Source organism: Salvelinus namaycush, chromosome 41 (assembly GCF_016432855.1).
Source record: "Salvelinus namaycush isolate Seneca chromosome 41, SaNama_1.0, whole genome shotgun sequence".
NCBI lineage: Eukaryota > Metazoa > Chordata > Actinopteri > Salmoniformes > Salmonidae > Salvelinus > Salvelinus namaycush.
This window is the reverse complement of record NC_052347.1, coordinates 14,031,301-14,041,996: the sequence shown is the minus strand read 5'-3', so window position 1 is coordinate 14,041,996 and position 10,696 is coordinate 14,031,301. Positions and strand designations below refer to the sequence as shown.

The 10,696-nt window shown below is 43.5% G+C and overlaps 2 protein-coding genes across 2 annotated transcripts; both read right to left on the bottom strand.

Annotated features, from left to right (window-relative positions):
- Window positions 1–259: 259 nt before the first annotated feature.
- On the bottom strand, window positions 260–3,008 carry LOC120034224 (GTPase IMAP family member 7-like). Its single transcript, XM_038980703.1, has 3 exons — window positions 2,690–3,008; window positions 1,877–2,031; window positions 260–1,770 (listed from the first exon to the last, which is right to left on the bottom strand). Exons 1-3 carry the CDS (start codon window positions 2,712–2,714, stop codon window positions 892–894), a joined length of 1,059 nt encoding a protein of 352 aa, XP_038836631.1. The 5' UTR covers window positions 2,715–3,008; the 3' UTR covers window positions 260–891.
- Window positions 3,009–4,729: 1,721 nt separating this feature from the next.
- On the bottom strand, window positions 4,730–10,679 carry LOC120034239 (HMG box-containing protein 4-like). The gene is made up of 13 exons (XM_038980723.1): window positions 10,629–10,679; window positions 9,827–9,908; window positions 9,540–9,676; window positions 9,377–9,452; window positions 8,668–9,261; window positions 8,328–8,531; window positions 7,999–8,195; window positions 7,718–7,799; window positions 7,552–7,616; window positions 7,315–7,414; window positions 5,945–6,120; window positions 5,648–5,770; window positions 4,730–5,476 (listed from the first exon to the last, which is right to left on the bottom strand). Exons 2-13 carry the CDS (start codon window positions 9,861–9,863, stop codon window positions 5,432–5,434), a joined length of 1,836 nt encoding a protein of 611 aa, XP_038836651.1. The 5' UTR covers window positions 9,864–9,908; window positions 10,629–10,679; the 3' UTR covers window positions 4,730–5,431.
- Window positions 10,680–10,696: the final 17 nt, after the last annotated feature.

Genomic DNA, 10,696 nt, shown 5'->3' with positions numbered 1-10,696 from the left:
CACCCTCTACACGCTCTCGCAATTGTCCTCAGTTAACACACACTGCTGCAGATGGTCAGTCTATAGCGGAGGTCTTCGTTATCTATCATGCATCATGTGAAAATCTTGTTTTCGAAAAGTAGCCTATACTCAACTCCTAAATTAAGTGCTTGAAAATGTTGGCCAATAAATGACTAAATTCAGTCTGAGGGAAATGTGTAATTGTATGCTTTACAAGTATAAACTGTGTGACGTATACAGGACACAACAAACTGCCTTGGAAATTGTATTTTATTTCCTTCAGTTAGCAGTAAGGTATTTGTTTTCAGTTGAGCGCAAATATTTAATGTTCAACTTCAATGTTTTGGTCAACGTCTCCACCAAGTGGATCATGTATGTAACTTCCCCTTTATTTGAAGTTTTTAGTAGACTCTACCATACCTTCTATAATAATTGGTTTTGAAAATATGACCAGTCAATAGGCATGCCAGCAGTGAAACAACAAATATTATAACAAGTATTGTGAGGAATGTACATTGGTCAAATACAAGCCAATTGCACAATAAAATATAAGTGCAGTGAAATAACAAAGGGAAACTAAAATTGTTCTACTTCATACTCACCATTTCCAGCACCACCCCAACATCAACATATGTGAAAATGGTATGTTCCTATGTTTTGTAGTAAAAAAGAAAGAGAAAGATGATTATGACTAATTGTGAGCAGGTATTAAATACAAAATGGTTGATGTCATTGGAAACACATCTTTCTCCATTTTTTTACTATAAAACAGAAATACACAATTTACACATGTTGATATTGGGGTGGTGCTGGAGATGATGAATATGAAGTTGAAAAATTGTGAAATGTCCCTTTTGAGGTTAATAACTGGAGCTATGTATCCCATTGCCATTATTTGTTTTTCTCTGTCTTTAGGGTCTTCCTTCTCCCCACTTCAGTGGCTACTGAGCCCACAGTGGCCCCCAGCATCCGCCCAACGGGCCCACCTACAAACAGGCCAACGAAAGCCCCCAGCAGAGACTCCATCCTCAGCATCTTGGGCAGCCTCCTCAGCCACCCTGTCAATCCTTGCCACAAGGACGAGAGAAATGAGGGAGAGGAGGAGGCAGGAGAAAGAGAGGTAATACCCTCGGTGTCTATGTTCAGGTTGTGCACACTCCTCTCTGCCTCCTCCCTAACTCTTGCCATCTCTTCATCGTCTAGCTCTTCCTCTGGAGGTGAGGCTGAGGAGGGCACCTCTTCATCTAGCTCCTCTCCACCTCCCTCTCTTCTTTGCCGCACTATCTCTGCCTGCATCTCTCTTACCCTGGCCTCAGCCTCCTGGTAGAGGGGGCAGCTGTAGAACTCCACCCCGCTCTCTTTTACAGTCTGTTCAACCTTCAACAGCAGCTCTTCTACACTCTTCCTCTCATCCTTCTCTCCTCTACTCCTCCTCTCCAGAGAGTGATAGCGGTCTCCACACATCACCACCAGCTCCAGTAGGTCTTTGCGTCTGGTGGCGATGTACTCGTCCAGCTGTTGTCCCAGAACCATCTGGTCTGTGTGGGTGAAGAGGATCAGGGTGTGTCCACTGACTGCAGTGGGGCCAAAAACTTTCTCCAGGGCCTCCAGGGCCCGCAGCTCCATGTCAGCCGGCCGGTCCACAGGGACACACAGCAGGAAGGCATGAGGCCCCGGGGCGGACAGGGCCACGCAAGAGGAGACATGGTGCCTCACCTCCTCCGGGGGGCGCTCTGAGCAGAACCAGTCTTGGGCGACTACCACTGATACCTGCAGGCAAACACAGTGTGTAATGTTAGATCCTCTGGTTGACATTTAAGTCATTTGATCAGTGTGTAGGCTACTGTCCTTTTAAAGTATCAACAAAGTATCTTACCCATCTCCCTGCAATGGTTCCTCTGTGCTTCTCACATTCCTGAGTGACAGCTGGCTCACTGGCAGTCTGAGTAAGGAAAGCCTGACGGCCCAGTATGGCGTTTCCAGCTGCACTCTGTCCTGCTCTTGTCCGACCGAGCAGAACCAGCCTCAGCTCTGCATTGGGACAAGGCCAGGAGATGGAGTGTTCTTAGAAAGGGAGGATTTAAGTAGCCCGCACACATCACAAGTTCTGTCATCTGATCTCTGCTTTCAGTTTCCGTTTACATTAGTACTGTTCAATAAGCAAAGACTTTTGTATCTCTGAAAGTTCTGCCAAAATATGTATTGTAACAATGGAGACATTGTACATATTTTTCCTGAGACAAAAAAAATATGAATAGAACGAACTCGAATCACGAAACATCTCATAGGCTATACCAGGGTTTCCCACACTCGGTCCGTTTTGTTTTTTTCCCTGGCACTAAGTACACAGATGATTCAAATAACAAACTCATCATCAAGCTTTGATTATTTGAATCATCTGTATAGTGTTAGGGCAACAAACAAAAAAACGTGCCACATGACCGAGTTTGGGAAACCCTGGGCTATAAAATGTAGAATACGATGTAAACACGTTTTATCAAATTCCAAAGAGACAGCTCAAACGAAATGCGGAGACAGCCTCCCTCACGTTCTAAAAACTGACAGGCCGTAAAGTGCGTTTGTGGCGAGTTAACAGCGCACAAGCGAGTATGAAATAGTCGTAAACAAACGCGAAGTCAAAGCCTACACTTCCTGGAACCTGCGTGAATAATTGGTAGGCTACACGTACCTGTTTGTGGGGGACCTGATGCCATCTCTTGATTGTGCGATATTGCCAGATATTATTGCCGTATTTAGCATGAACGCTAGTCAACTTCCTCGTGCCTACGTCCTGACTCATTAGAAGAAGGATCAGTCTGTGCCGTGTGCTTCTGCAGTCTTCAGGTCGTAGCCGTACAGTCAATGCTCTTCAAGTAAAGCCGGTTTTAGCCTGCTACGTTTTTGTAGTGTCTTTTGATGCAGTGACAAAAAAGTAAAGTAGGCTGACTTCTTCAAATGCCAATTATGTATCAACATTCGAATCAATATGTTCATGGCATACTTGCTCAAACTTCCAAAAAATCTAATCTCCCGTGAGCACATTCTCTGTAGACTGATAATCTGCCAGAACTGAAAGGGATGTGCATTATATTATGTCAGGGGTATTCAACCGGAGGTCCGCGAATATAAATATTTGTATTTCAATGTTTTTATGACTACTGCTAGCAACAACAGAATAAACGAACTTTGAATGACATGCATACAATGACGTCAGTTTTATTTCTCAGTTTATTCATCACAATGACATGGTCGCAGATGTAATTGCAGGGTACAGTGAAATTCTTAAACTTCACGCTCCAACAGTGCAGGTCAAAATTATACAAAATGACACTGTCTTTGGATTTACACTCACTGGAATGTCTGACATAGGCATTGAAAAAGCACTTGCAAATAGACCACCAGTGCAGAAGTGCCACTGGCTTTCTGGTAAGCTTTTTTGATTTGGACATAAATGTTTGACAACACATGGCTAACCTTTGTTTAACCAGTTAAACAGATGCTCTTAGCGAAAATGTGTTACCGTTCTACCTAATATGATATGCTAGAGTTTACACTTCCTCTTCCAAATTATGTGGTGTCAAAATAATGAAAAACGATTTACCAAATATATTCATTTTAAAATGTTGATTACTTCATTCACCTGATACGACGTGATATTTTTCGGGTGCTAATATAGGATGGGGGTCCCTGGAACACCGATTTGCCTGGAAGGCGGTCCCTGGGCAAGAACAGGTTGAAGACCATTGTTATATCGATACTGATTATTTGTCGCCATCTTCATATACACATACAGTGATTGGTCGCCAAAAATGGTTTGTTTACGTTTCTACCGGTTTGGCTAAATGGAGTAGGCCTACAGCTCTATCTAGTGGTCGCGTCGGGGACAACGTTACGTTGTAACTGAGCTCTTTCATAACGCCTCAATCACACCAACAGACAAGCGCAAAATGGACGCAGCATCATCTGGATATGTGTGCCACAAAAGTTAAACATTCACCTTCTGCTACCATTTCTGTCAAGCCGTCTACGTTCAATAAATCCAACGTATGCTCCACATATAATGCACTGCAACGCAATGTTGCAAGTCAAACGCAGCGTTCCATCGGAAATGTACTTCTGGTGAACCAAAATGCAAAACAATGCTAGTGTGCTCGAGGAGTAACCTTGACCTCGTTCTCCTAACCTGACACGTTTATTAGTTCGCTTAACTTGCCATGTAAATAAACCATTTGTGGCGACAAATCATCAGTATCACCAAACGTTCTCTCAATTTCTAACACGTATGAACACGAAGTTAATCACGCAGCTGACCAAATTACACTAGATTTTACTTCTCGGTTAACAGAGATTAACAAAAATCCAAAGCACGTCATTAGGGAAGGTTTTGCATTCCTCCCTGGCTGGGGCATAGAGGCATGTGGAAGCACAGACATAGTGTTCTAGTTCTATTGTATGTGTAGAGAAAAGCATATCATCCTCAGTCTGACAAGGATCCTGAAGATTCACAGGCAGCTGCTGCAGTTCATGTACAATTCACTTTACTCACTTAAAAATAGCAATTTCAGTTGTAGGTATAACTGGCCTTAAAATGTAAACTATCTTGATACACTGCAATGGTTTGTTACAATAAATATAAGCCTTACTCATTCATTGGTTTGTGTAGGTGTCAGAACAACAGCTGTAGTTGAAATAAGGTGGCGTGGTACATACCAGTCATAAGTCTGCTATGCTCAGTCTGCATGTTGCCACTGTCATTTTTATTGTCAACATTTCCATACTGTATACTCAGAGGAAGAAATGTATTAATGAAAATGTGGATTACAGCTTTGTGCTTCAAAAGCTGCAAAACCCACAACAGTAGTTTGATTGCAGTTGCCTCGAAATATTTCTACCGTATACAAATTTCATTCTACAATCAAAATCTAAACCTTAATACTCAGTAAAATAGCATATATACAAAAGAGCAAGTCATTATGTAATTAACTGGTAAAACAAACATGAATAGTTGTCAAATATATTATTTTCATGGTATGTTGATGGAAGAGGAACAATGGTGGACTTGGGCCCTGGCTTGTCCTTTTGAGTAAAAACTAGCCTCTGGAGATACTGTATACACATAGAAAACACACACGCCCGCACACATTCACACAAGAACATACAGTTAAATCTGAAGACACTAACAGACATGCCAGAGGGAAAGAAAAGAGTCTTCATTAAAATAGGTTTCAGTAAAAACAAAAAAATTTTTTTAAATACATTTTAAAAACATGTTGAAAGTATTAATATCCACGTTTTCCAATGTCTTGCTGCATAAATAATAGTCTGCATCCCAAGCCACAAGCCACGCTTCTATAATGGGTACTCTCACTCCAAACGTTTTACTTCATGGCAAGGACACTCAGTAGACAGGAAAGGAATGTTTCTGTTGGCTTCACAGCCCTGGCATGATGTAGGCAATGTTGTCCAAGGTGTTGGACTGAAAGAGACATAAAAGGAGAGAAATGTTTCAGGCTGGCCTCATGCAACACACTTGCTGTCACACAATGTGCTGTCACTACAGCCACATATTTTTACTTTACAGCCCAAGTGGGAGATGAAACCTTTCAGAACAACATTTCAAATAGATGGCAAGGTGTGAGTGATTTACCAAGACTTGGCGGGGACATCCGTTGAGCTGGGGGATCTGTGCTGTGAGGCAGGTCAGGGGTCCAAGGGCACACAAGATGGAGTCCAGCAGTACAGAGAGACTGCCTGACACCGCCACCATCCCCTGAGTGAGGTGAGAGCAGAGGCAGTTAGTCTAGTGGTCACACACAAATCTTTGTTCAGTCTTTACTCATATGAACGTGATAATGAGACATTTCTGTTGTAGGTGAAGAGAGTAAGTTTGGACACAACAGCTAAGTTAAAAGATACAAGGAATAGTTGGTTGGTGTGTGTGTACCTCTGTCTCCTGTAATCGGTGGCCGATGAGGGACAGGGACTCTCCCAGTAGCTGCAGGTGGGCGGCCGCATCGATGGGGTCGACATCAGGGACCCGTGCTGGTGACAGGGACACACCCACAGACGCCCGGTTGGGGGACACCAGCCCTGCTCCCAGCCCCATGCCCTTCATAGAGCCTGAGACACACAAATACAACACACGCAGTGACCAACTGACCATGAGTGTCATGTGGGCTACTGAGAGAGAGATAAAGCAGCATAGAGAAGGGACAGGACTACTGATTTACTTCTAATCACTGTCAAAGCTGATAGAGCTGCAAGGCCAATGTGGCTGCAGATGGGCTCTTACTAGGGATGCGCCGATATCACATTTTTGACCGATACCGATATTTTCCTTGGCAAAAAAAAAACAATACCGATATTTAAAATTTTAGCAGCCTTTTAAGCATTCTAGAACAGTTAAATAGTTAACGCACACACATAGATGCAGCGGTCTAAGGCACTGCATCTCAGTGCAAGAGGTGTCACTACAGTCCCTGGTTCGAATCCAGGCTGTATCACATCCGGCCGTGATTGGGAGTCCCATAGGGCAGCGCACAATTGGCCCAGCATTGTTACATTTCACGTAAACCCTGTTTGTCTGCATCGAAGTAGCGGTCCTTGTAGCTAGCATCGAGCATGGTGGTGACACAGTAAAGAGGCTCAGAGAGAATCGCTTGTTCACGGCCTAAGTTATAACCCCACGGTCGGTGTGGGCAGTTTTGTTGAGCAGGCGTTTCAATGCCGTGACAGAGGGTATCTGCTGCAGACGCAGTTGATTACCTTATTTCTCCAGTCAGTTGTTTGAATGGCACTAGGGGTGGGTTCATGTTTCCAAGTTTCAAACATGTTCTCTAGTGCCATTGAAATGGAAGCAGCGGTATGAGAACCAGCACATTCTTTAGCATGCAATACTGCGTTGACACACTGTGCTGTCAGACTCAACATTCTTATGGGGCTGACATCGCTGGTCCAAATGTCAGTTGTGATGCCCATAGCAAGTAGCATAATGAATTCCATTATCTTGGCGTTAGTGGATTTCGCCTTTGCGTTGTCTCGCTGAAATGATCTTACTCTTTCAAATGACTGCTCAACTTGAACTTGTTTAGTTGTTGGAAGTGTGCGCTTAGTATGTTTCTGCTTTCGTTCTGTGTAGCGCTATTACGTCATCTACTTACGTTATATACGTATGCACGTCAGCTTTGACACCGGTTTTGCACATCAGTGTTAAACTAGACATTGGGCCGATGCCGATGTTGGCATTTTTAGATAATATCGTTTGATTCCGATATGCCTAGCTCCACCGATTTATCGTGCATCCCTAGCTCTTACCTTTGCTTTTGACTCCATCTGTGGAGCTCTTGCGTTTGACTGTGGTGGCCTCAGCTTTGTTCTGCTTGTGCTGCAGGTACTGAGCTTTCTGCTTCCACACCTACATGTATATAGAAGCAATTTAGGCCATGGACCATGACTCATAGCAAAGTGCTGGCAAGCCATTCTTAAATTGATTTCAAATGTTTATCAGAAATCAACTCTCTTCTTAAATTGGTAATTTCAAGTGAAACTTACCAGTTTATCTTTTTCTGGGAGCTGTTTCCACACCTCTGCCAACTTTTTGCTCAGCTCCCCGAACACTGCAAACACAGTAAAGTCTTTCTCTAAATCTTGTATAACATATGTACCACAATCATTAATAGTTACAATGTAATTATAAAAAAGGGATAACTCTGCCCACCTAGTCCCGGCTGCTCTGCATTGATGTTGACCCTGTACTCTTTACAGAACACCTGGTACGCTGTTGTGTTCTTCTTCTTGGGCTGAGAGAGAAAGGAGATGAGAAGAGTGTATGTATATATATATAAAGCATTTCGCTACACCCACAATAACATCTGCTAAATCTTTGTATGTGACCAATCAAATTTGATTTGATATTATATATATATATATATACACACTGTACAAAATGCAGGAAACACTGTCTAAAAGCCTAAACTACCAATCTGTTTTGGTTCTTACCTTATCTTTCTCCTTCTCGTGCTTTTCCCTTTCCCTCTCCTCCTTTTTTTTCTTCTTCTCCATCATTGCAACTTCATTACTTTGATGATGGTGAGTAAGGATGGGAGTAGGGATGGGGGCCCCCATGGCATACATTCCACCAGCTGCAGAGTGATTGGATGAGCCATGGGTATGGGTGTGGCCTCTCGATGGGTCCCCTGGAGAAAGCATACAAGGAGCACATATTAGAATGCATAATAAAAGTAACTGTTGAAGTAACCAATGTTAAACATCTTTCTGCAATAGGACTAAGGCAGACTAGAGACAGCGTTCCAAAAGTTTCTAATCACCTCCTGATCCTTTGCTGTGCTTCTTCTCTCTCCCGCCTTTGTCTTTCTCCCTGTCCTTCTCTTTCTCCTTTTTCTTCTTGCTTTTCTTGCTCTTCTTCTTTTTCTTTGACAGATGCTTGTACGAGTCGTCTATCACCAGCTCTCCTGCCTCCAGTTCGCCCCCCGAGGAGGAGCTGTCTCCCCCCATACCCCCACCGTAGTGCCCTGACACACAAGAAAGAGAGGACATAGGGATCATGCAGGAATCAACACAAATACAGGAAAAGTGGTTAAGTGCACATACAAATGTGTTTCTAATAATGTCTCTCATAGCGATAAATCTAGCCAAAGGCAATCTTACCCTCCACCTCCACTTCTTTCCCCACAACAGGCAGTGGATCTCGGCTCTGCTGAATCTTCTTGGGGACTTTAGAGAGCTGCTTCCGGTCTCTGTCCTTCTCCTTTTTTATCCCCCCTTTTGAGGATGAGGAGGAGTGGGGAGGGAAGGGAAAGCCCTCTCCTTCTGCCTTCTCCTTAGGCGAGACCATGAGCTTCATCCTCAGCCCATCTGGCTCACGTATGTTCAGGAGATCTCCTTTAGGGGTACCGGTACCACCATGGAACAGAGACGACGACTTGGAGGAGGAGTGCTTTTTGGAAGAGGAGGATGAGGACATAGGACGGGAATGAGAGGAGTGGCTGCCTTTGCTTCCTCCGGTGCTCCCATCACGTTTGCGGTCTTTGGAGGAGTGGGAGGAAGAGAAGGAGGGGTAGGAGGGCTTCTTGTGCAGGTGTGGGCTCGGGTCTGAGCCGGTGGCCATAGGGGAGGTGATGGCCTGTAGGAGCCCCATGGCTGTGTCTGTGGGATGGGAGGAAGACGAGGAGGACAGGGAAGGGGAGTGGTCCGACGACTTTCGCTTCTTCTTGTGGGGAGGTGGGCCTGAGCCTTGCTGGTCTGGTAAAGAACATAGTGAAGGGAGAGTGAGAACATAATGAATCGGTTCAGCATAAAATTCACGCAAATAATTCAATATTTTTTATTGAAAGAGCAGAATTCCTTCCTCATTTACCTCTGTAATAGTAGTCTTCACTGTGCTTTTTCTTCTTCTTGTGGGAGTCCCCTCCCAATAAGAAAAGTTCTGAGTCCTAAATGAAAATGTCAGGATTTGACTAAATTTACAACCAACAGAAACTACATGGCACTACATTTTGAAACCAGTGTTCTGCTGTTACCTTGGGCCGTTTCTTGGAGGACTTGCGGACCTGTGCAGCAATCTCCTCCTCCTCTCTGAGCAGGTCCTTGTACGATCTCCTCTTCTCTCTCTGACTACGACCAGCCACAAGGCCCACTTCCCCTTCCATCCCTACCTCTGAGAAAGAGGGAGTTGTAATGCACACTGGGAACTTCAGGCATTGCATGAAAATTGGAATAACGATGATGACTTTTAATAACTAAATGATTGACAGATTTCTTCAAAAGAACATAAGCGGTACTAGAGGAAAGAACTGGCACAAATTACCAATTACTCCTTTCTTCTTGATCTCTTCAAAAGCCATGATCTCTCTTTTCTCCTCAACAGGCTTGCTCGTCTCTCTGTGTCACTAACAATAGCAAGATATTAGAACACAGTCATAAGGATATGGAGGAAACATCAGCCACTGACTCAGCCAATATAACAGACAAGCAACTTGTGACTTGGAGCAGTTTTACTGCAAAATACAGGATATTTACATTTCACTGTGAATGGAAGAATGGCAAAAATAAGAGACAGACAACAATAAAGAAGTATTTTAACACCAAATTGATCAAACTGAGTAAGCCCCTTCAAAAAGCAAGAAGTGCCTTGTTACAACTCGCCACCACATATGGTTGATGAGAGAGGACATTCAATTTCTGTAATTGATTTCTCTCCTTAAAGTTTGGATAACAGTATACACTGATAAATGGCATGCTTGAGCCTATAGTAATAATAGATACATTACAAAACTGAAGTGTGTTTAGGCAATTGAAGGATAAATTCCCGCCTACTTTCGAAAAAATACACAAACACACCCCCTTTCATTAGCTGAGAGTCCCTAACTCCCAACATTTGGAACCTCTTCTAACTCCTATTGCTGATTATGTGCTGGGTTATCCGGAAGGTACTGCAATAGCAGTCCGTGGCTTCTGGTGCAGCTAGGCCTATGTCAGTCTAAACGGACAAAGAAAGTAATTTTCATGCATTTGGTTCATAAATTCTGTTTAGCATGCTGAGGTGAGAATATGTGAATTTTACTGTCGCAAAGAGAGAAGAAATGTACAATTATATGTAATTTTACTACCTCTCCGGATTCACCAATTTACGCGGTTCCAGTCGCCATCTTTGATATCAGTCTACAACGATGCGTGT

Excerpts from the sequence above, each read along its gene's own strand:
- LOC120034224 (XM_038980703.1), bottom strand. The coding sequence starts at position 2,714 with ATGGCATCAGGTCCCCCACAAACAG. Across the intron at positions 2,032-2,689 it reads ATCAGGTCCCCCACAAACAG|AGCTGAGGCTGGTTCTGCTC; the intron begins GTACGTGTAGCC and ends GTCCCAATGCAG. Across the intron at positions 1,771-1,876 it reads GAACCATTGCAGGGAGATGG|GTATCAGTGGTAGTCGCCCA; the intron begins GTAAGATACTTT and ends GTTTGCCTGCAG.
- LOC120034239 (XM_038980723.1), bottom strand. The coding sequence starts at position 9,863 with ATGGCTTTTGAAGAGATCAAGAAGAAAGGAGTAATTG. Across the intron at positions 9,453-9,539 it reads CCTCCAAGAAACGGCCCAAG|GACTCAGAACTTTTCTTATT; the intron begins GTAACAGCAGAA and ends ATTTTCATTTAG. Across the intron at positions 7,415-7,551 it reads TCCCAGAAAAAGATAAACTG|GTGTGGAAGCAGAAAGCTCA; the intron begins GTAAGTTTCACT and ends ATATACATGTAG.